At 44.2% G+C, this 25,697-nt stretch overlaps 1 protein-coding gene across 1 annotated transcript in view; it reads right to left on the bottom strand.

Annotated features, from left to right (window-relative positions):
- Positions 1-1,766: 1,766 nt before the first annotated feature.
- LOC139207061 (connector enhancer of kinase suppressor of ras 2) overlaps positions 1,767-25,697 on the bottom strand; it is a 52,803-nt gene continuing 28,872 nt past the window's right edge. Inside the window, exons 8-24 of the mRNA XM_070836693.1 lie at positions 25,595-25,663; positions 21,004-21,150; positions 16,527-16,654; positions 16,196-16,407; positions 14,958-15,044; positions 13,944-14,152; positions 11,403-11,440; positions 11,244-11,286; positions 10,312-10,360; positions 9,577-9,749; positions 8,171-8,244; positions 7,965-8,036; positions 5,430-5,500; positions 5,236-5,336; positions 3,888-4,641; positions 2,065-2,327; positions 1,767-1,976 (exon numbers count right to left, since the gene is read on the bottom strand). Of these exons, the coding sequence (XP_070692794.1) occupies positions 1,767-1,976; positions 2,065-2,327; positions 3,888-4,641; positions 5,236-5,336; positions 5,430-5,500; positions 7,965-8,036; positions 8,171-8,244; positions 9,577-9,749; positions 10,312-10,360; positions 11,244-11,286; positions 11,403-11,440; positions 13,944-14,152; positions 14,958-15,044; positions 16,196-16,407; positions 16,527-16,654; positions 21,004-21,150; positions 25,595-25,663 (2,700 nt within the window). The remainder of the gene's footprint in view (positions 1,977-2,064; positions 2,328-3,887; positions 4,642-5,235; positions 5,337-5,429; positions 5,501-7,964; positions 8,037-8,170; positions 8,245-9,576; positions 9,750-10,311; positions 10,361-11,243; positions 11,287-11,402; positions 11,441-13,943; positions 14,153-14,957; positions 15,045-16,195; positions 16,408-16,526; positions 16,655-21,003; positions 21,151-25,594; positions 25,664-25,697) is intronic.

A 25,697-nucleotide genomic window follows, 5' to 3' on the forward strand; every position in this document is an offset into this window, starting at 1 on the left:
AACAGTACTTTTGCATGTATCATGCGCTACAAGTCTAATTTATCTTGCAATCATGAGAAGCGGATAAAAAGAAAAAAGAAAAAAAAAAAGAACACAAATGATCCACAATATTTTACCCTGTCCAATCAAATCAGTCCCAGACCTGTTCTCATGCAACACATCACCAGGAGAAGGGTCAGCCGTGATGGAAACCAGTAAAAACTGCCAATCAACTGTCAGTGACGGTGGTTGTTGTCGTTGTTGTTGTTGTTGTTGTCTGCCTCCTAGTTGTTCAACTGCTAAACACCCTGCGTCTACAGAGTGAAGAGGGGGACACTGCAAAACCTTGGCATAGAATACATCATACTTTACATTATATCTATGACACAAAACGTAAATAGATTTATATATTCTTCTATGTTTAAATATATTTGTAGACTGTACACAAATCTTTAGAAAATGAGACGGCAAATGCTTTTACCTGATATTTTGAACAGCAATGGTAAAGAGGCCGATGAGACATAGACCCTGTGATGCAGCCAATGAGATATAGAGATATAGAAAGTGCATTCTTTGTAGTGAGTGACTCCTTTGAAAAGAACTCTCTAGCTCTTGCATTCACTGTATAAGAAAAAAAGAAATGAAAAGGAAAAAAAAAAAAAAAAACAGTTTTGCACCCACGCAAATACATACTCTCTGTCTTCCCTCCGCTACCTCTAGAAGCATATCACAGTGGTAGTGGAACGCAAACATTTACATCAGTATACACAGCAGTATACACATATACACAAGTCTTTGAGGATTAGAGAGAGAGAGGAAACAAAGGAAGAAATTAAGAAAAAAGAGAAGGAGGAGATGGGACAGAAACACACAGAGAAAGAGAGAGAGGAAAAGAAAGAAAGAGAGGGATTGCACTCTATCAGAGGAGCTTCCTTCTGCAGATAAAATTGTGTGTGTGTGTGTGTGTGTGTGTGTGTTTTAAACAGTTCACAGTTTGAAATAGTGTGCATCTAGCCAGCACAGTGGTTCCTTCAATGCTTGTGACGCTTGTTTTCATCGGCTAAAACAGATAAACCAGCATTGATGGCTACCTTTCACAGTCTTATACTAAAAGTCACCGCCCTTGCTTTCCCCACACTGTCCCGTTAGATCAGCCTGGAGTAACAAGTGAGGTCCCTGTAAATCAACGAGATATGCAGTGAGAGGGGGGAAAAAAAGATAGAAGAGAGAGAAAGGGGGAGAACTGGTGGCTCTGGGTGCAAAGTTCATCAGTACAAAAGTAGTACAGTGCTGTGGTGAAAAGGATTCTCCTCTGTATTGCTGCTACATAGCTCCCCCTGCCCCCTAAAATCAACAGGAAAAAATAGCAAAACCGAGAGAATACAAAGGAACGAACATGTTAAAAAGTCTCCTTTTTTTCCATTTTGCTTGACAAGCGTGTGGAGTTTATGCTGAGTTCCATAGACAAAGGAAGATTAATGCTTTCTGTTCAGGCATGCAATAGGCACCCTGTGGGGTCCTCAGGATTATCAAAAGTTCATACACGCAGGTCTCAGACTGTTCCCTCTATGATATTTACACATCTTACAATGTGTGTTCCTGTGTGTGCGTGTGTGTGTGTGTGTGTGTGTGAGTGCTCAGAGTCGTGATCAGGAGAGAGGATTCAGCTAATGTAAAGCTCTGTGTGTGTCAGTGAGTGTATGTGTGTGTGTCAATGTGTGTGTGTGTGTGTGTGTGTGTGTGTGTGTGTGTGTGTGTCAGTTCAGTCTTTGCTTCTCTTCTCTTTCTCACACATGTGTCTCAATGAAGGAGTGTGTGTGGGTCATGAGAGGTGCGGCCAGCGGGGAGAGGTCGTCCTGGCCGTTGGTGCCAGGACTGAGCTGGCAGATGTCTGAGTAGAGCTCGCTGTGCCACTGCTTCCACTCTCTGAAGGTCTGGGAGCACAGGCCAGGGTCCTCCAGGAGGGCACAGATTACTGCCAGCTCGGACTCTTTGGCCTAGGGGAGCAAACAGACACCCCGGAAGTTACCACAGTGAATCATCTGATGCTTCATTCAAATTCCCAAAATCCTGCGTCTGTGCTACCTTCAAGGTACTGCGGAGGGCTCGGACCCGATGCAACCTGTCATTGAGCAGAGGGTCCCTGGCTCTCTGGGTGAAACAGCGTCGGAGCTCCTGCCTGCTACAGGGCCTTGGGTCTCCTAGGGCCGTCACGTTGGCCTGCTCCAGGGCCCGGTACAGCTGCTCTAGCCCGTCCAACAGCTCCGGCTCGCGGCCCTCTGACACCCGCCGCTCCCTTCCCTCCGACACCCTCCTCTCTCTGCTCTCAACTCTCAACTCCCGCAGGTCTAAGACACCCAGGAGAGGACCAGTAAGAGTCAGAGTCACTGCTAGAATGACCCAGTGAGCCCCACATGCAGCGGTGTGTTTAATATAGAGCTCAAACAGTTGTCAGTTAATCAATTAGCTGATTGACAGCTTCTAAAATGTGAATATGTGCTGGTTTTCTTAGACGTCTATGATAGTAAACTGACTATTATGGGGTTTTGGACTGTGGGTTGAACAAAGCAGGCATCATGAGGAGGTAAACTTGTTCTTCGGCTCACTATTTTCTGACATTTTGTACACCAAATGGTTAATCCATCAATTGAGAAACGAATCAAGAGATTAATCAATAATGAAGATAATCATTGCTGACCTTTGTCTTGTGAAAGACACTGTCTTCCAAAAGTGTCATTTCAGATATCAAACCATATGAACAACAATAAGAGAAGCGGAGGATAAGAGCACAAAGCTGTTTTCTCCTGAGGCCTGCTGTCTGTATCTATTGTCTGGCCCAACAATCAATGGTTTCCGAACTCTTTGGTTTGTGCTTAATACAAATACTGTCGTAATAGAGGTTACCGAAGATAGATTTTCCCTCCTCAGACTGTTTTCATTTGAATAATTTTTGGACAGCTACACTTTCCCTTTTTTTCTCCGCAATGAAAAAAAGCAAAGAAAAAAAAAACCCAATTTTGTGTAGCAGAATTTAATCTTTTAGTTTTTCATCAGTCAATCGCCTGGTTGGCATTAACTTTTCTTTCTCATTGTTTCTTACTGAAAATATCATAAAGATGTGTTATTTCATCAAAGTAGTTTGTAGCTGTTATATAACAGTTAATAACAGAAATCCTGATAGACTTATTTGGCATTTGGGAGAGCGAGTACCGCACGCCACACAATCACAGATGTGGAGCATTTGAACATCCTCTCTGTTTATCTTGTCTGACTACTGGGGTCCCTGAGACCCACATCAGTGGCAGATTCCTGAAACATATCATCAGTTCAAAGTCATGTTTATTTTCTTAAAATTAGGATCAGTAATATCAAGCTGATAAAACAGCTGAAACTGATGTTAGATGTGTTTCCGAGCTGTTTAAGAGGTCTCTAGGAACCCCACACGATTTTATATTTTAAACCACATTATGATCCTACAAAATGTGATCGGCTGCCATAAATCAAACTGCCTGACAGTGTCAAATATCTGTAAAATATATATATTAATGCATCAGTAGTATTTATCCAATAATATGATGTCTAATACTATAACACTCACAGAGGTCTAGTTTTTCCATCATGAGTATTTTTACTTTTGGAGACTTTAAGAATGTTTTGCTGGTAATACTTTTCCTGGACTTGTGGAGGATTTTTACAGTGAGGTATTGCTATTTTAGTCAAGTAATAGATCTGTGTATTTCCTCCATCACTGCCTAATTTTATCCAAAATATATTCATAACAAATCTATGCCCTCCGTCTCTCTCTACCACAATATCCTGAGACTTTTTTCCATGCATGCCTCTGAAAGTTTTTGTGCGCACTGCCTCTTCTCTCCTTGTATAAAACAGATTATGTGTAATTTCCTTACCCTCCTCACCCTGGAGCATATCTGCAGCCTGCCCCTCTGCCTCCTCATCCTCGCTCCTCTCCTCCATATGAGCTGAGGTGTGTAACAGCTTTCCTGGCATCGGGTCCCTGTTCCTCGGCAGACTCTGGCTGCGCTGCTTGTGAGAGCGTCGGTGTGTGTGGCTGTGTGTGTGTGGACCTCGCTCCAGAGGGAAGGGCCCGTCCCGTTCCCTGTCCCTCTCTGCGGCGTGGTGTCTCCGTACGGGCAGCGTGGCCTGCCTGCGTCTCTCCGGGGACATGCCCTGTCTGCCCAGCCCTCCGTATAGCCCCATCTCTCCAGCCATGCTCCCCATTAGGCCTCCGTAATCACTCTCCCCCGGCGCCGTCTGGAGGAAGTGCAGCCCTGCGCTGGTCAGAGGGGTCTCAATGAGGTCCTGCCAGGAGCGTCGCTCACGATGGGAAGAGCGGCACCCTGACGAATGGGTGCTGGTGCTGCCTGTGCCCGTGCCCATGCCCATGCCATCTCCACGCTGGTCCTCGGCCGAGGAGTGCGAGTGTGTGGACTCGCTGGAGAAATGTCGGCCGTGCTTGGGCTCCGGGAAGGGACTAGAGGAGTTGACCTGGAGAGGGAGAGGGGAAGTGGAAGAGACCATCTGTGGAGGGATGGGGGAGGTGGAGGCACTCATTGGTGGAGGGAGTGGGGACGGAGTGGAGCGCATGAGGCTCATGGAGCTGACTGAGCGGGGCAACTGGTCATAACTGTGAAGGAGGTTAACCTGAAGGGCCAAGGGTTTGCGAGGTGAACGGGGTTGGTTAGAATGGAGAGGAGTGAGGAGGGATACAAAGAAGTTGACAGAGAGGAGAAATATGTGCACAGATACAAGAAAAATGTGACCCACAAAACAAGGAGTAGGAGGAGGTGTGCAAGGAGGGACAAAAGAGAAGAAAGAAAGACAGGAAAGCATAAAGGACAGAAGAAGACCAAAAGATGAGAGCAAAAAAGCAATGAGATGGCTGATGAGTAACTCCAGAAATGGCTGACATGACTTGGAACCAATGCCATTGGACCTTAATGTGCATGTGTGAGCATTTTAACATTAAAAGTATCTTTCAGTGTTACATTATCTGTGAGAGAACAACTGTCGCCATCTAGAGGTGCGATTGTAAACAAGTTCTGGCAGCAGAACACAGACACATGATGGTCTTGGCTGCTTACCGAACCCGATACTCTCACACTCTGATGTTTTATTAATGCTGAGAGCTCTGGTCTATGCAGCCCTGAAAACTGTGGGGCTTTTAGGAATAAAATATTCTATCAGATTGAAACACTGCAAAGAAAATGTTGAGTGTGTGTGTGTGTGTATACTTACTGATGGTGTGCGGTGATAAGTATCACAAAGGGATGAGGGTCCCTCCTGTTTGAGCGTCATTGAACCATCGACCTCGTCTTGATCACTCTCACTCCAGTAGTCTGATATAGAGATACAAACACACACACACACGTTAGTAGATCATTGACAGGAAGGTAAAGTAGGTAAGTGTAAGCCAAATAAATCCATCTCACCTTCATCAGGGCGTGGCACCTTGTCATCTGGTGTGTAGCCAATAGCGGCTAGCCCCAGCCGGTTCATCCACCTGTAGGGAACAAGGAAAGGAAGCAGAAGACAAAGGTGAGGGGCGAGAAGTAAGGAGAGGGAAGGCATCAGAGGAGCCGAGCGGAGGAGAGGTAAGTGTGGGTTATACTGGGTAAATGGAGAGTGATGAATAAAAAACTTTGTCTTTAAATAATTTAAGTGGTATCTCTTAACAGTTGATATCTGTCTAACTGACTCCATCCGCTTGATGAGGAGAGAAAAGCATCGAGATAATTAGAGAGATGGATGCAGAAGGGGAGAAGTGACAATCCTCCGCACCATTCGCTCTGAACAGCGAGTCTCAGATGGCGTTCTTTCTCTACCACCGCCGCTTCCTGCCCCGTTCCCACCCCTCTGTCTGTCTGTCTCCACTGCAGATCCTTGCTTGTCCTGTGACTCTCCGCAGACACCTAATAATAAGGTCGCTGCTAAGAATAGAGGCCCAGTCTGTGCACGAGGAACAGGAAACTCATCACACTAGGAAGCGCATCCTACAGGAAGCAATTTCCACATTTAGATTACTTTTTTTTTTCTTATTCTCAACAAATCCCACGAAAAGACCAAAATGAAGGCTGAATTGATGCTACTAACAGGTACTGCCACAGAGCTCCATTGTTGTCCAAAAACTACACTGTCCACTAGCGGGCATGTCATGAGGATGATCATGGGCACTGTAGTTTATTTTGAGTCAGTCCCACACACACAGATCTGCTGCCAGAGATACTAGCATGCCAAATGTGTATTAATCCGCAGCTGAAAATAGTCACCAACAAATGCGCTACTTCTTCTCTTTTGAGTGAGGCCTGCTAGAATCTACAGTATCCAGCTGTTGTGGGAAATAAGATGGCATTTAAAAATGATAATAAACTAGAGGTCATCTTGCAATGGGATCACACCAACCACAACGCCAAATCGGTGTGTATGGTGCAATGAAGCGCATTCACATGACACATTCAATATACATAACCAACCTCATCTGGATAGGGTCTTCCAAGTAAAGATTTAATGTGCTTTGTTTTTAAGGTTGTAACAGTCATTCTTAATGGATGTGTGCACAATATACTGCGTCAGTATGTGTAGACTATGTAAGATGTGTCATGTTAGTTCATGTCAGTGGTTGGGAATGGTTGATTGAAACTGGACTACAGACTTAAAACAAATGTGGGCCAATGTGGGCGTAAAGTGTTTTCACTACTTCCTACCCCCTAACTTCCAGAGCCTCAGACCACACCCATGTCTGAAATCAGTAAGGCAAAGCAAAGTTAAGTTTCATGACTGCATCTTGCATGGTTGTGATGCTATCACGTTGGCAAATAAAACCTAGAAAAGACCTCAAAACTGCTTTTGTGCTACTATGAGTGTCTCCGTCACCACATTTTGCCATGGTGACACACACACACACACACACACACACACACACACTCATAAGGTGAAAACAATACCAGCCGCACACTGTCGAGGCTGATAAAAAAGATTTATGTCTTTATTAGGAACAAATGGGCTACAGACAAGGTAGGGGAATTATAAAGTATTGAGAGATGTCGATTTTGGTCTTTTAACAGGATTAGCTGTGAATAAGGAAAAAATTAGAATGACACCAGTCCTATCACACTCAGGCTTCAGCATCAGTTTTGTTTTTTCCTTGAACTCAATCTTCGGGCTTCTGATTATCTTTATTATAGCTTTATTATATAGTGTTCATAGCAAGAACTTTCCCAGGGCACCAAGACATTTTTAGAAACATTTACCTGAGCTTCAGTGGAACCACTGTCTATATTTAGTCCTCAGGCTATCTTACCCCCAATTACTCCCTGCTTGGGGTTTAGTATTTTCCAAAGGCCTAGAAACTATCACTGTGGGGCCTGCAGCACTGAATGTCTCCGATTGGTCAAATACGCTTACATTTTCCACAGCATTTTCCAACCTCAACTGCAAACATTGTATTAGGCCAACACTCCTATGTAAATAAATGCACCAAAAAGCAATGATACATTTTCAAGGATACTTTTCTGGCGCCTACACCAACTCCCACCTATTCACACACACGTATCCAAACGCACATGAAAAAGTGTGCAACAGCGTGTTCACATACGAACCTCCACACGCAGTATGGAAGTAAATATAGCTGGATAATTACTCTCCCCAAGTTATCTCTCCATGTTATGGAGAGGAGGTGTGGATAATTAGAGCTCATCAGATAGCACTACTGCAAACATCACTATGATCTCCCTCTCACACAAGCACACACGTGACACACACATACACAGTTCTACATTTAACAACAGAGGGCCAGGTTCATGCCTTATTCATGCACAGTGTTGCGTGGGCTGTTGCCTTGTGTAAACTTGGTTTACTCAGTTAAAATATTCATGAAAGAACACGTGACGTCCCCAGCATCTGACTATTGTCCACATTAAGACACAAACATTCAGTTCAGTTACTCGCAGGGACACCCACTCACTCACCTGTTCATTTCCTCAAGACAATCTGTGGCGAAGAAGAAGCTCTTGATTTTGGGATGACAGGCTTTGAAGGCACTGCAGTCAGTCAGGGAGAAGAAGAGCGATTAGTGTTTTCGCGTATGCGCAGTGGGTTTGTGTGCATTCATGTTGTGTGGGTGCGAGCAAATGTGCTTGATGAGTGATTCTGGCGACATGTGAGGGACACTCACAATTTCCGTCTGCACTCTATGGCTCGGTCTATTCTGAACTCTGGGAGGCTGATGAAGCCCTCAGCCTTCTCATCCTGCAGGCACAGACAGATGGAGAGTGGTGGTACATCATCAACACAGGGAACAAAATGTCATATGTACTGATATACCAATTTTATTTGGGATGGCAGTACTCTAGTCAAGCATATGAAACAACATATGTTGTTTACATTGACTGGGATGAACTCCTTTCACCACCTGACATGAAAAAGATAGATGAGATGTGACTATCTTAGCTAGAAAACTGAGTAACAACAACACACTGTCACATTTACAGTTAATTATTGGGTCTAGATGAGTTCTCTTTTTCTTCAAATTATTGCAGATATTCTTATGATCCATTGATCCAGACATCAAAACCATATTTTAAAGTCTTATGCGGCTTTCACACCACCGTGACGTAACTCACCGCCTACGGTTATTTCAATAAGGGGACAGCGGCAGAGGAGAAGCAGTTTTGATCATGGCAGTAGGGGTTTGAAGCAGTTGCCGCTCACACGAACGCGCACAGATTTTGCTTTGGCCAGTCAAAATGAAGGAGACTAGCATTACGTGTCAAAGAGAGTGAGCTGATACATCCATGTTGATAATGTTGGTGTCCCAGTACCTGGAGCTGTACTACAATGTGCTAGCTAGATTAGCAAGGTGTTGTACCAACATAGGGTTGAAATGATGTGATGTTGCACGTGCCTGTACAGTATGTTTCAGTATGCATCTTCAAGCTCTTTCTGCCATTTAAACCAACAGAGAGAAGGTTGTACCAACGCCATGACATAGCCATAGCCTCGTAACATAACGGCAGCAGCCACTTTTAAAAATGCTTCTCTTTTTTGGGGAACCCTCTCTGAGGTAGGTAGTTGTCACGTGACAGTGTAAATTTTGTATTTGTATGGGGTCAAAATGCTCTGAATGCAGAGGACAGATCAACTCTTTTGAATTAGAGCTACAATGATCAATAGCCAGACAATGAACCTGCAGCTATTTAGATAACCGATTCATCATTTTAAGTCAACTTTCAAGCAGAGCTGTCAAACATTTCAAGGTCCCAGCTTGCTAAATTTCCTGTCTTGAACCTAACTCAAGATTATGCTGATGACATCATCAGGGTTAATTTCCCAGACTTGACAAAGCCTCCTAAAAACCACAGAAGACATTTAGCAGGTGCTTTTACACACTGACTAATACTCTCCACGATGAGTAGGCTGACCTTTATTTGTAAAATCAGTGGAGTGCTGCTTTAATTCTCCGATGTTTTGGTACCTGACTGTTGTACATTAGTGTTTTTGCATAGAAAACCAATGAAAACTCGAGGAGTCTGACTGACAATAAGATTCAGGACACAATGACAGGCGAATGTGATTCCTTACATTTTGGTTGGTGTACCAGTAGAGGCTGGACTCTTTGAGGATGAACCAGTACTTCCTCCACTTCTGGGTAAAGTAGCCTTTAGCATCCTTCTTCTTCCACAGCCAGCCCTCACAGTCACCGTGACCCAGGTCCTTACAGGAAATTCTCCTTCGACTGGCACTAGTGAGGGAACCTGCGGAGAGAGGAAAGGAATGTGAATGCTGAGAGGAATTTTCATGGCATTAGGAGTTGAATCACACAAAATACTAGTAAGTAAAGTAGAAGTGTAGCCATGTATTTAGTGGTTCCAGTCTGGTTCGAACAGGCTGAATCGAAACGTCTGGACTCTTTTTAGGACACCTTACAGTGCAACTTTCTTCTTGTAAAATCAGCAGGTAATGTGAGCTTTTGAAGAATTTTTTTGCACATCTGCAAAGTATTACAATGACAATGACAGCGATAAATCAGAAGCTGCCAGAAAAGGTAAAAAAATCAATCAGGTGTGGCAGGTATTCTATTTTGCAAGTGCAGTGTTATTGCACCTGTGTGTGCATTACGTTGTTTTCATCAACTACTCTGCATCCGGACTTTTCACATACATAAGCACTGTGTTATATCATCAAGCCTATCACACAGCACAGTGCACATTTTCCAGGTAAACCGTTCGTTCTTTGTGGAGTTACATATCCTACATACGCCAACCGTAAAGATCATACACAAGTTGATATAAAGAGATAATGCACTGGTGTTTCTACCTTTACTTCTCTTTTTGGTTTTCGTTCTTAAAGAGGTGTAATGGAAAGACTAGAGGGGAGAGACAAAAAAAACATATTAGCTCAAAAAAGACACATTCATGCAAACTTTCTGGGTCGATGTTGACGCATGTAGTGAGGGTGCAGCCAGTTCACTCTCCATGTTTAGCTTATTTCTGTTTGATCAGGCACACAGCAGAGAGGATTACAGGCACAGAGGGATCACAGCTCTAAAACTGCCACAGCCAGGAAGTGACCTACAACCTGTGATGGAGAACTGAAAGCTGTCTGCCACAGAGGCTAAAACCACTGGGATGTCGGGGTTTGGTGAACCGCATCCCATTAGCTGCTACTTTTATATATTTGAAAACACTGATTCTGATTTTGTGTTTGGATTATGTCAGCAAATGCACCTGAGTAGCTGATGCGTCTCAAAGAAGCTAATGTGTGTAGGCTATACTGTAGGTGTCAACATTAACATAGCTGCACACACCCGCAGGCTATTTATCTAGGTAACAAAGCTGAATAAATATCTGTTCATAGTCAACTGAGCTGACTCACCAAATGCTACAACTCATAGTGCTGTGGAGGAGAGGCTAGGGCTAATGACTAAGACAGCTTCCTGTGTCACAGTAACCTAAATATGGAAAGCAATTTACCTCATCCGACTGTTGTCTTTTATTTAATTTTTACATTGCTGAATGGATTTCATCTCAGGTATCTCTCCTATTCTTGTCTGGCTGTGTTTTTAGCTATTATTAGGACACATCGACCCCAAGTAACCGCTTCATTAAAATGGGATTTGAGTCGAAATCAAATCGAAATACACTGGATGGACAGCACGATTTAATAATCAGAACCAGTATGGATACATTTATAAGAAAAATCACAGAAATGCACACGTCAGCCCCCAGCAGCGCCGTCCGCTCTCCTACCTTCCTCATGGAGGCCGCTCCTGAGCTTCCTGAGCCGGAGTACCTGCAGACAGAAAGGACAGACAGGATTGAATGTAACCACAAATGACTCTTACAACTCCTTCCATCAATCACGAGCATGTGGTCAAACCACAAAGAAAACCACAAACACAAACTCACCTGTCGGTTGTGTCTGCTCGCAGCGTGTCCGCACCTCGCTGAGAAGCAAGAGACAAAAACAGGCTTCGTTAAAGAGCCTCTAAAAACTCTCCATACCTACATGGCTGCACACGCGGACACACTTCCTCTGCACACCTTTACTGGTAACTACTAATAATAATAACTATAATAACATATTTTGTTTAAAGAGTGTTTTTGTAGATATTCAAGGTTTCTTTATGTGACAAGTTATGTAGATTAAAAACTAAAACACTATTCAGTACAATACAATCAGTACAGTTTCTGTGCATGTTACAAGACTGAGGGGCTGGTTAGCAGCGTCATGCTTACTGTGCATGTAAACAAGACATACACAAGACAAAATACAGTACTGTTCAGGTAAAGTACTAAAGCTTCTCTTTAAAAAAAATGTGTTCGATGTTGCCAGCCTGTCCTTAGGCCTCCAGCTGCTTCACATTTGATCAATTTCATCACCAACAGATTACACGCTTGATCAGCTGTACAAGTTCAAAGGTGTGGAGCTGTCATTAACCATCAGTATAATCCTCCCAGCCAAATGTATCTTACTCAGTTTGCAAATATTCAATCAAAATACTTTTTTTGTGCTAATCATTGCCCAAAAAGTTTATTTTGGATAAACAATGCAGAGGAGGGTCAGGTAGTCCCAAAACCCTAGCCATGAGTCCCAGGGCCCCATCACCTCATAATCCGTCCATACTACTTCACCATTATGCAACACAAGTGACTTAATGTGTTGTTACGCACTGTGAGAAATACATGACTGCAAGACAGAGGTATAAACCTTCTCTACAACTTGTGGAGGTGACATGTTTTTTTGCTAAAATGTTGGCATGTTGTGTTAATAGAAAAGAGTCATGCAGAGAGAACGAGAGAGCGAAAACAGGCAGGTCATTAAGGTTAGCCTATGCTTGTTAGTGCAGGATAGTATACTTGTATGTGCCACCGAATAGATATGAGTCACCTCCATGAGAAGCGCACAGCTGAGAGGGTGAGAGAGGGCTGGTGTTAGCTAAGCTGTTAGCACGCTGTGTGTTTGTGTGTGTGTGTGTGTGTGTGTTTGCGTGCGCTGTGTTTTAAGCACAGTCTGTCAGTCGCGCTTGTAATTGGTCTGGCTGATGCTGAGTCATACACCTGCTCACAGGGTGTGTGTGCGTGTGCGTGCATGTATGCAAGTGTGTGTGTGCGTGTGTGTGTGCGCGCATGTGCGTGTGTGTTTGTCCAGAATAAACTCCTATTTAGACTCCGGCGTGTCTGAGGAGATGGGGATATTAGGATGAGTTAGGATGAGTCGTGAGATGGCTACCCTGCATACAAATGCTCTCCTGGGTGCTAGTGTGTTTGCTTGTGTATGTCCTTTTGTGGGTGTGTGTGTGGGTGTGTGTGTGTGTACAGGCGTGTGCATGAAAGAAAACACAAAGTTAGAGAGGGGTGTGTCTGAGAGTGTCACTGTCATTCTCGTAATCGTGAAGCTGGCAGCCATGCAATGACACTGATCATCCTCACTCTCCTTTGTCTCCTCTACCTGACACACACACACACACACACACACACACACACACAGCCAACAATGTGTGTGAATCTGTGAATCTGTGTACACCATGACCTATTCTGCAACCACAGAGAGGACACAGACATAAACTGTAAGATGAAGGATGGTGTGTGAGTGAGTGAGGTAACTCCGTCAGGATTAAAGCTTTGAAGGTGATTTTAACTTGTAGTTCACTCTTTTCATCAGTTCAATGAAAATGATTGTAAACCTTTCTACTCAAAGTTGTTATAAACCAAAAATGTGTGAAAAGATTGTAATAATTTAATAGTTATTTAGAAATGTTAAAATAATTATAAATAATTAGTAATCATCATTATTTTTAAATTGTTGTATTAGTACTTTTAATTAAGAAAAGGATCTGAGTACTTCAGATCAGGATCTTTTTTTATGAAGGTGTACGCTGGAAATGCATTATGTTTTATTTTCTTCAGTTTATATTGTAAAACTTTGCACAAGATCCACCTTGTTGACTAATCAAGTTCAATACTTATTGAACTATTGTCTCCAGCTGTCTGGTCTGGTGAAACGTGCCTGCACATTAAATAACATTGTCTATACATGTCACTGTGTGCACACTTGGTTGTTGTCTTTGAAGGACAGGGCTGTTAACAAATCCCATTAAAAGACTGACCGATGTAACATTAGTCCACATGTGCTATAAGGACTATTTTCAGTTGTGGATTAATACATGGGCGTTTCATGGGATTTGTTGAAATGAATGAAATTGAAAAATACAGCACATAGCCAGTCCTATCCTTTAACATGGCACCTAAAGGCAAGTACAACACAAGTACACACCTGACAGACTTAAACAGACAATGTGAGAAACAATGTAGCACTGCAAAACACTTTACTCTTAATGATTGCATCTAATCCAGAAAATAGAAACCAGTTGAACGCAGATATAAAGTATTATAATTCACTGACGTGTAAAAGGGTTAAAAAGCAAATACAAGAGACTGTGTACGTACAGGCAAAGCATCAGGAGGCTGGTCTAGACGCAGGGTGGAGGACAACATGGAGGGGCTGATGGGAAAGCTAGGGCTGCTGGGGTTGCGGCTCTTGCGCCGAGAGCGTCTGGTGGAATCCCGTCGGCTCTCTCTGCCCGGACCCTCGGGCTCCTCCTCGATCACCAGGATCTTGTCGTCACTAAGGTAACGCAGCAGGGAGTTGTCTGAATCTGTGAGGATGAGAGGGGAGGGGTAGAGGGGATAGAAGGATGGAGCAATCAGAGGATGGACAGGCTCAGCAGAGCGGGAGGCAAACCACAGAGGTGGGAGATAGGGTCGTAGAGTCGAGGGAGAACGCCAAAGTAGAAACCGGCGAGGGTGAATAGACCCTTACAGATAAAACCCAACCAGAAAGGGATAGAAGTGCCTCCGAGCCGTAGTATCTGATGTGGATCCACAGCCGGGGACATACAGCTAATCTGTTTGCAGTGATTATGCTGATTTGGAGGGCAGTACTGCTAAATCTTGTGAGTCACAGGAAGTTTTATCCCGCTTTCGCTCCAGATAGAAAAAACCTCTCACCTAATTTGTTTATTATCCATATACTTAAATGTGAAAAACTAAAAAGTAACTGGGAGAAAGAAAAGGAGACGGAGAATGACAGGGCCCCGACAGTAGTATTGTGCTTTAATGTTATTCATGGACTTTCTGATGGTAGAGTGGAGGAACCTTGGTCGAATACAGATAGAGTCTCGCTGCAAAACGGTGAAGCTGGTTAGAACTGGTCACATAGAAATAGCCTCATTTCCAGAGCGGCTGTATAAATGCAATTTCCTTGCATTTATGTTTACTCGTCGCTCTTTCAGATACATACCTGGCCGATATGTATCCTCACACAACCACACCACCATGGATAACCAGAGGATGAGCTGAAATGTGTTGAGCTGAGTATGGAGCGAAGCACAGCACCAGTCCGACCCGTTCGTGTTTGAGTGGGCTGTGTTTTTGAGTGTATATGTATTTGTGTGTGTGTACCTCGGCTCCCTCTCTTGCCCATGCTGGGTTCCTTGGCCTCGGCCATCCAGTTATATTCGGGAGGCATGGAAACAGGCCTGAGGTCACCTGGAACAACCAATCAGCAATCAGAGAGTCGGCTAGGGGGAGGGAGTGTCGCTGGAAGGCGGTGACTGAGAGACAGCGTGGGAGACAGCTGGGAGGCAGGACAGGTGAGACAAAGTGTGTGCAGGTGAGGGGGAGGGAGCGAGAGACTCTCGAGGGACTGCTACGGTATGCAAGGCAAAGGTCACATGGTCTTATTTTCAGGTTATAGAGTCAAGTTGGCAACAGTCTTTTGCTGGACCACACATCCACATATGAAAGAAAAAAGTCTCTGGTAAAACTATCATAGCGAAATTAGAAAGAAAGTCTTATTAAAAGTACAACAACTATTTACACATCCAGCAGACATCCAACACAGTCTAATTTTTACCCTCTTTTAGCTCTATTTTGGTCTCCTCCAGCTAGCAGGTAGCATACAGTCAGTGTATCAGAGCATTGTTTTGTTGAAAACAGCTGCTGACTGCAGCTGAAAACAGAGTTGATGAGAGCAGAGTTTGCAGCTGGGAAACCGAAACAAAGAGCTAAAAGAGATTAAAAGGCCCAGTAGATCTGCCAGAATTCTCTGTGGGTTTAACTACAAGTAACCCCTTTGTCTCTGATCCATCATTTATACAAAAATATAAATGATTGTGTCTTTCAGTGTATAATCAAAGTCTGATTATAGGTTATGGTCTAGCTGTGTTGGGCACAACTCCATCTACGCATACCTGCTGATTATACAGTATTTACACGCATACGGCTTTGCTGTAGCCAACAGTAGCTAGCAAAGCTACAATAAAATAGTCTTCCGATGCGTCAGTCTGTCACATGACCCTCGCCTTGCCCATCATAGGCTCCTCGGGAGTCTCCTAAGACGGTACAGGATGTCTGGGAAACTGTTTTGGACAAGGGTGACACAGGTGGTGAGGAAGACAGGGAGCTAGAGACAGTGTTTGTGGACTGACCTTTTGGAACGTGATCAGTGTGTTTGGGACGTGTGCACGCGAGGTAAAGACACAAAGAAGCAGAGCCATGAAGCGAGTGATGTACACATATGGAGGAGCTCTGAGAAAAAGGTGAGAAAACTGGTGGGAGAGAGCATGCTGGTCTACAGAACAGACACAGGGCCATGACTGCCCCATCCACACTGTCGAATTGCACCCGCCGTCCCTTACCATGGGTGGGGGTCTTGTCCCGCCGGCGAACCCCTGTATTGCGGCCCCTGTCGTAGTCAGGCCCTGGGGGTCCGTCTCCCTCCAGCAGGGAGAAAAACTGACCGCTGTCCTGGTCCAGGTAGTAGCTGACTGCCTCTGAGCCTTTGGAGCCGGACTGGGTGCTCACGCTGTAGCGGCTGATGTCATCACATGACATCAGACCCAGCTCCTCCCTGGGGAGAGCAGAGTTGTCATCATCGCTGTCATCAGCACCATCATCAGCCCCATCAACAGGATCATAATAATCAACATAATCACCATCATCAAACATCTGTGTGTGCAAGCGCCTGACCTGGTGCTGTAGAGTCCAGAGACAGGTGACAGGATATAGACGTCCTGCATGCTGGGGGCGTCCATTTTGGACATGCCCAAAGTTCCACCGGGTGTAGGGGAGGTGCTGGTGGGGCTGGTGGGGACCGGCTGAGCCGAGAAAGAGGAGAGAAAGAGGGAGAGAATGACTCTATTTGTACACATTTTCATTAAATTATAATTGGAGGATGTCGAGGGGATCTCAGAGCACAACCTGCACAAACTGAGCATTAGATCTTTTCCTGCCTCACAGTAAAACAAACAAGCACACAGTTTACGGTGTTACGAGGGAAGGGAACCTTTTATTTGTGATATCTTCCTCTTACTGCAGCCGGCACTCATTTTAACACTGGATCACAAACAAGAGAGTTATTTCCACAGAGCTGCCATGTTGTGTATGTTGTCTTTTTTTATATCTGTCTGACTGTGCAGCCTCTCCCACGTTCAATCGCTTCACTATTCTGTCATTTTGTCTCAAGCCTCTTCACTCACACAGGGCTCTCCATGTCTGTTCCCATGACAACCTCTCCTCTCCTCTCCTCTCCTCTCCTCTCCTCTCCTCTCCTCTCCCCCATGCTACAGGAGGAGGAGAGGATGGGGGAAAGCTAGCGTGGCCTCCTACCTCAGCTTGACTCAAGGACGTGTAGATTCATTTGTCATCAGGTCCTCCGTGAGGACAGGATGCCTCGCTTCTGATGTCATGGAAACTCGGTCCAAATTTAAAGTGAATTATATTTGCTCTCAGCCGGAACAGCAGGGGTGACAAATACGTAGCTCGTGCCGACAATTTCTCCCCCGAGGAAGAGGTTTCCAGATTTTGAAAAATGGTGTGTTTTACTGTACGTCTGAGGAGGACGCTGCGTTTTAGAAAGGAGATGCAAGTGCGGACAGAATGGATAAACAGACACAGAGCCTGAGCGACGGCGAGGCGGGCAGCGTTCTCATTAAGGAAGCCCAGTGTTTCATCATTTCATCAGCAGTGCATTAGGCGAATTCATTTCATATTCCAAACTTTCCATCCTCTGCCCCCCCCCCCCCTCCATCTCCCCTCCCCACCCCGCACTACCTCCATCCCCAGGCCCTGTCTCTATCTTCATCTCTCTCTCCCTCACAGTCTTCCTCTTATGAAGGCAGCTTACAGTAAGACGGCTTTACCATAAATAATGGAGACGGGGTGGAAAGAGAGGGACGTGAGGGAGAGGGAGAGAGAGGAGAGAGCAAAGGAAATAGGACAAAGAGAGAGAGACGAAGGGAAAGAGTGCAGGAGAGGGAGAGCGAGGCGGGGGAGCTGTGCAGTGTGGTGACTGGAGCTGAGAGTGAAAACAGTAATTTAGTGATTACAGCCCACTGCTGCCTGCATGGAAAAGGGGGAGTGGGGGGAGAGAGGAGAGTAGGGGTAGAAGTAAAGAGAGATGGGACCTCCACAGCAGGCGAAATTCGAGTCTGTTAAAACAGCACTTAAACCATTTGACCCCTGCTGCGTCCACTCCAGAATACCTCAAAATCTGCTGCTCAAAGCTTCCACAGACCAAATTTCCCCACCCCCCCAACCCACCACCCTCACATGCACATGCTCACATGCAGACTCACTAATACACACACATACAAAACTGCGCATAACAAAAATATTTTGACTATATGAGAGAATTAAAGGTTCAAAAACAGTATGAAGAAAAAGTTTACAGCAAGGCTGCATTGACTGAACTGAATGAATTTCCAACATTGTGAATCTCTGACTGACCTGTTTACACGCGTTACAGCTTTCAATATAAAACAGGTCTTTTTCACAGAAGTGGCTTCGTTCTATTCAAGTGTCCCACTAAGTCATGGTCACTCTCACAGTGAGCCAGCACGAGTAAAAACAGGACTCTGAAACTGAAGCAGCTAAATGGAATTCAGCCGTCACTCATTTAATTATTTACACCACTGCTTTTCCCTCTGTGATGAGTCAAAATGTGGTCTGAGGAAATGCCAATACTGGATTTTTGAGTCTTCCAACACTATCAGTGTGTTCTGTGTTCAACAAATCAGATATAGATTCATCTCTCCTGTCTTTTTTCATAGAATCAAACCATTTTGGATATCTTAGATTAGGTTATTGAACCACGTGGGACATTTTACAGTTGACAAACAAACTTGAAATTTCTGTAGTGAATTTTTGTGTTATTGTTTTGTTTCTTGCTACAATCTTTAGATGTCTAATACTGGTAAGCTTAAAACGAGCTAATATTCTAAAAAAAAAAAAAAATACACTTATGAACCCCTCACCCCTTCAGCTGGCACATCAATAATACAAAACCGGCCAATACACGTTGCCTAAAATAGCATGCGTTTTCAAAGTAATTATTTATGTATCTAAACATGAAACAGATTTATGAAAGCGGGGTCACGGACAATGTGTGGCGCACGTGTGACCTGTGATGTGGACGCTGATGTAGCCTTCACTCATGAAGTGACTCCCTACGCGCACATATGCAGCAGCGTGGCAGACATGGAATGTGCAGCGGCACAGTAATCCTCAACTTATCTGTTAAAGTCATTGCCAGCGTCATTGTAATTACAGTGGATCATTGAATTGCTTTTACTCAATCCTGCCGTAGACTAAACAGACACACATGCACACACACAAAGACAGACAGAGAGATGTGTGCTGTTATTTAGTGGACTACAATGGGTTGCCATGAAGGGATTTGGAGCTGGAATCACATGATAATTTGAGAGATAAATTGTTTCCTTTGTGGATTCAGTTATAATCCTGCTGAACGTTTGCCACATTCGGGCTAAACTTCACAGCCGTACAATTCATCCTCTAAAACCAGGCTTAGAGGTACAAGTACGCGTGTGTTTGTATGTGTATTTGTTTTTGGAGTGTGTACGTACAGTATGTATCCAAAACCAAGCGTACGGAGTGCAGTGACCCACTTCCTTCGCCTCTCAAAGGAGCAACGCCACTGATAACGGAAAACATCTCTCTTCATGCATGCACAAACACACCCTTGCTTTGACACACACAGATGGACAAGCATGCACACGGCCATGCTTAGAAATGTGTGTACACCCGGCCCAGTACGCACACACTCACACACACAGGCTGTTTAGCAGGATATTTTGGATTCAGTGCATTATCTCCAGTATTTGCTGAGTAGCGGCTCTTGTTTCAGAGCCAGTGGAGCTGCCTGTAGTTGCTTATGAATAATTAAGAGCTCCAGTCTTTCTGAGAGAGAACAAATCTAAAACACTCCTTTCTTCTCTTCTCCCGCAGATATCTCTGCGCTCTGATCTGGGCGCTCACGGCGCATTTGTGTCTTAGCAGCCCATCAGGGGTAGAATTCCCACAGTCCTCTGCTGTTGCACGCAGCAAATATAACAATAAGCTCGTGGTAACAACTCAGAGCGATGATCTAACAAGGCAGCAACCTTGTTAAAGACGGAGACGGTGATGAAGTTGCAGTAGGCTCTATGGTTACTACAGGGTTTTAATAGTTTCCGGGCCATTATACAAACCATATCCGCACAATGACACATGTGAACATACACTCAAATGTACGCTGCTATATTCTGCCTTTAAATGCTCTCAGACATGTAGAAATCAGACTGGCTCTCACCTCCCCTCTCTCTCTGTCTGTGCACCAACTGACTGAACGGATTTACAAAGTACTTGCCCTTAAGTGAAATGTGTGCACCCGCTCTGAGCTGTAAGCCTTGAAGAATTCCACTTTTTAGATATACTGTACATTAAAAACGTACTGTCTTATGAGAAGGAGACGTCCTTTAGGGCAAAGGTTGACCGAATCAGGAGCAAAGTCTCAGGAAATGTGAATGTGTGTGTGTATGAGCGGAGATGGACCCTTTGGTGACACTGCACTGGCAGAAAAGTTCCATTTTATGCCATATAAATCATTCACACAACTACAAAGTGCAGTTATAAGATTTAACTAGCTGTTCCCCCCCTTCACTATCTCAATTTTGACTTGTCTCTCTCTAAGAATATATGCTTTTGATATGCATACATTCTCTCCAGGTGGCGGTTTAGCTATCAACACATTTGTGAATGGCTTTGAACTGTGCCAACAGCACGGGAGGCTGCAAAAAAGAAGATTTGTTGAAAAGCTCAACAGGAGGATTGATGCAAGGTCAAACAGTGAACAAGTATCCTCTGAAAAGATTTGTTTAAAATGCCGGCAGGAGAATGCAGAGTGTGGGCAGTAACAAAAACAAGTGCTGAGAGTGAGTCAAAGAAAAAGCCAGGGGTAGTCACAGCTTACTGTACATAGTGCTAGATTATTCTACCACAAATCCTTGACTGTAAGTCCAAGAAGTGTGCAGATGAACATGTAAAAGAGTGTTCGGAAGAGTGGTCAGCATGTCATTCGGTCAGTTCAGCACCTGCCAGGTCAGGATGAGGCGAACACCTTGTCATGATACTGCAGTTACGGCGTCCATGTGCTGTTGGTGTTTACCTGCAGGCCCAGTGGTTTCCAGCGGACGTTCCTGAGCAGAGCCGGTGTGGAGCTCAGGGTGTTCTGGGGCCTTTTCTTCAGCGTGAGGATGACTCCGCATGGGTCCTCTCTCAGAGCGTTGACCAGGTTTTTCAGCTGCCAGCCCACCTGAGGAGCACACACACCGGGCTACCGAGACAACTGCTGCAAACCAACTAAACACACACACACATGCACTGGGAGCAATCTGCTGAGGAAAACCACCACGCAAATACAAAACTTTAAAAACAGTCGTTGCAAACCACCACGCACAGGTCCTGATGCTGCTGTCTTAAGCCTCGGTGGAACCCACACGTGCTTCTATTTCATACATGATTACAATGGACATATCAACTGTTTATACTGTAAAATCACTACAAACAAGCTACTTTTAAATAAATATAATGCAGACATGCGAGTACTATAAAGTGCTTTACATTTTTGAGATAACTCTCGTGCACTCGGGCATAGAGTCACATTCCTTGGTTCAAGACTGGGGTCATTCATAGGTCATCTCTGACAAATTTGCTACAGAAAGCATTTGAATGAGCTCATGAAATATATGTATTCCAAGTCTCTAAAATTGGTTGTGAAGTTCATAGTTTATTATATAACCCAGCTAAGGTTGCCTGCAGTCTGATACAACAGCCCTGTAATAGATCCCACTTTTATGGGGGTTATGGCGTTCAGTTTTTATTGAAAACAGTTTAGAGAGATTTAACTTTATTGTCATTTTGGAGGCTGCAGTTTGCGGTGAGCCGACTTGTGTTATAATGGGAGGTGTTTCTAGAATGTAGTCAAGCCTCACTGAAATAAATGAGGTGAACAAAATGGTAGACACACTCCTCAGTAAAACACAATACAAGTCAAGCAGAGGCCACAAGAAGTGTGCCCCATATGGCACAGCAGCCACATGATACGTGTGTGTGATATATGTGTGTGTGCGTGTGTGGTTCCTGTGATATTCAGACGACTGGACATTATTGCTGCTGTTTCACCACCTTGCCATCCCATCACACACACTGCTGTTGTACTAAATCTTTTCCAAATACTTAATCACACTTTGTGGATACTAATACAGCAAGAAACTCCCACTATGCCCCCCACTGTCCCAGTAAACATATGATACAATAAAATAAAGGGTGGCTTAGTCAAACTGGTTAGAAGAGAGAGAGTAAGAAAGGAATGCTGACTGGTTTGTTTCCTCGCGGCTCCGGCCAGCCTGTCTCCAGAGCTCACAGCACTCGACAGGCAATTGATTGGCTACACTGGTCTCAGCTACTGGGAGTGTCCGCAGAGGCCACCAAGCTCACACACACACACACACTCAGCCGCACACAGACAGGGCTGCTCTGACCTTATTCCTGACATAATGATGACCAGCATGTGTCAGCCTTTAGCAGCCCCTTTTCTGTTCTCTTTGGCCCAGTTCAGAGCTCCGGGTTCAGCCGGCGATGACCGGTAATAAGAGCTACCATAGAAGTTAAGTTACTACTGCGTATCTTGTCCTGCACACTGAAACAAAAGGGGGCATACTAGGACTCAGCGGGACCACTGCCATCACACCAGGGCGTCTACATGTATCAGCAAGTTGAATTTAAGACTTTAAGACCAACATTTAATTACATTTAGGGACAATTTTGCGATAAAAATATCAAATGTGGAAATATATTCGTATGAATACACATGCTGTCAGTTCAAGCACAAGTGAGACAAAATAACTGGTTGAATTAAAGAACACCTGTCCAAATATGTTTATTAAGATTAAAAATATATTTGTCCTACAGCTGGAGTCGCAAATGTTACGTGTTCACTGTAGCTTAAGTGAATGGATGTAAATGGAACTGAACTGAACTCTGAACTGAAAATGAGAACTGTGTTGCGTTTTGTTCTTGGATTTTAGTCCAGGCTGACAGCATTCAATGAACAAATATTTAAGAAGTTTCCCAAACAGAATTTAAGACTACTAAATACTTTTAAGGCCTTTTTATCAGAAATCGTGAATTTAAGACATTTTGAGATTTATCAATTCAAACTATTCAAATGTAATTCATTTTCAAGTGACAGTAATGTGTCTGTGTACCAAAAACCTTCAAGTACCAAAATCTGGCATTGAGTCTCTGGTTACATTTGGAATCTTCTGTTCTATTCTTTGCCAGTTTTACTTGTGTTCACACAGCATTTACCATTTGAGCACTTTGGCGTTTTTATTAAATGAATAGTTCACCACTTTGGGACAAAAGCTTATCTGCTTTGTTTGTATCGAAACAGCCTGTCTCATATCTCATATCTGTTTTAAATAAAGCTACAGCCCAGCGACGGTTATTTCAGCGTGGCATAAAGACTGGAAGTGGACAAGACTGGTAGCCTGGGTCTGTCTATGGGTAAGAAATCTGCCTACCAGCACCTCTTTATCTCATTAATTGACATGCTATTTAATTTTGTTTAAGCCAGCTGACCCCTCCCCCCTCCTTCTTGGCTGTAGTACCCTATTGAACAGACAGGTGAGAAAGTGATATCAAACTTCTCATCTAACTCTCTGCAACAATCTTGAAAAACGAGATTTTTACAAAACACATTACAAATATAAATACACAATACAAATACACACACTACAAATGTAGATGTACATTTCAATCAATTCCTCAAGTTAGGATAACGAAACTGCTTTAAAAATCATTTGAAAAGAACTGATTTATTGTCAGTATGTGTATTTCCCAAAGTGTCAACCGATTCTTCTAACAAAAGAAGCCAAAGTTCTCATGTTCATGAAACACAGGTATTGTATCGACACTAGTACCGTTACATTTGAAACCACAAGGTCCTCAGTCTCCTCTGAAGGAGTTGGACGTTTTCATGCCAAAGAAAAACCCTGAATTAACTGAGGTGAAAGTGAACCGAACTGGACCTTGATCTTTCTGAGCACCACGACCCTTGTTAGATCCACAACAATGGGGGACAGCTCTGTACGTTGACAGCAAACACAAAGCCAATCCTAACCAGGCCAGTTCAAAACTGTTCTGTTATGCAAATAGAAAGGAGAGACCTACCGAAATAATAATAGAGCATAAACTGCTGCTGCTAGAGAGGTTTTTCAAATCCCCAGGGTCTTCATTATTTTCCCAGATGCTATTACCTCCACATAATTATGTTGCCTCTTCAAACAATCAGTTTGTTATTTGAGCAAATTCCACATTTTACCTCAAAAGAGAAGCTGAGCTAAAAACTGCGAGTCCTGTTTTGAAGTGGGTCTCAAACAGAAGCTCATGCATAGACATGAAGGCAGCGCTGTTGCTAAATACGTGGGATAGGCCTACATAATGATTCTATAATGTAATGGAATTTGTTCATTCAATATCCACACTAATCTCATTTTTAAATATGGGGCCTCGCTAGATAAACTTATCAGCCGTGATGTTGACAGTGAGTTTGCTGGTAGTGTGTATCCATCTTCCCTTTTCAGCAGCTCCATTTAGGATTGAAAAAAGAGCCATATTGACTAGAGACGTCTCTCTGCTGTTCTCCCCCATCTCCCCCATCTCCCCTCATTTCCTTTTCATCCTCTTCCTCTTCTCCCTAAGTCCCTCTTTACTTCCTCCTCCCTTTTTTCGCCCCACTCTCCCTGCTCTGCCTCATCCCAGCATCCCCTGACTACCTCACCCCCCTTTCCACATCACACACATACACACCTCTGTCTCCCCCTGCTTATCTCCTCCCCCAGAGTGAGGGATCAGAGTAGTGAGGGTCTAGCTGTGGGAGTAATAAGGGGTTGAAGCTGGGAGCCTGGCAGGGTGCGATCTGCACTGTCACCCCGAGGAGAGAGAAGAAGAGCGATAACACGCAGCTCCCTCACACGTCAATCAACGCCGCTCCCCGGTGCATGCATGCACGCTTTCACATGAGCGGCACCTATCGAGACGTACGGGGAAAAACTTACGGAAAAAAGCACACAAAAGACAAGCCTTTTTATTCTCTCCCCCCCCTCAGAAATCTCAAATAAACGCTGGAACAAATCGTTTGTGCCAGAGCTGACAGCACAGGCAATAGACAGCACGCTCAATCACATGCTCTCACAAGGCTCCGTTCCATTTAAAATGGCTGCCCATTTTTGTGCTTCCCTCTGATGTGATGAGTTGAAGGCAGAAATACAACTTATTCAAGTCTGAAAGTGGAACATGAGTTCACATTTCAAACCAGACGCCTCCTTCAGGGGTTTCTTACGACAATGGGAACAAATTCCAGAAAGAGTGAGCTGACAATCACGCTGGACTGAACAAAGGTCTTGTAACAATCGTCCTATAATCTGCTCCCGCAGCAAGTCTAATTAGCCTACATAGAGGCACAGGCACAGGACAGGAAGCACCATAGCGGCAGCGGTGGCAGTGGTGGCAGTGGTGGTGGTGGTGGTGGTGGTGGTGGCAGACATCATGTACCTTGACATTTCCTCAACATAGCACAGAATGGAGAACAAAAGACAGTTTGCAGTGTGTGATCACAGTAGAAACTCATGGAAAGTACATTTCCTGTGGTTCTTTATGACCACAGTGTTAAGTTTGGAAGCTTTTTAACTCACCACTGTCTGGTGGTTGACTTGGATCACCTCATCACCAGCGTGGATCTTCTTACACTGGTCTGCTGGAGACTGCGGAGGTAGAAATTGGAGAGAAGAAAAGACA

This window comes from Pempheris klunzingeri, chromosome 9, assembly GCF_042242105.1.
Source record: "Pempheris klunzingeri isolate RE-2024b chromosome 9, fPemKlu1.hap1, whole genome shotgun sequence".
Classification (NCBI taxonomy): domain Eukaryota; kingdom Metazoa; phylum Chordata; class Actinopteri; order Acropomatiformes; family Pempheridae; genus Pempheris; species Pempheris klunzingeri.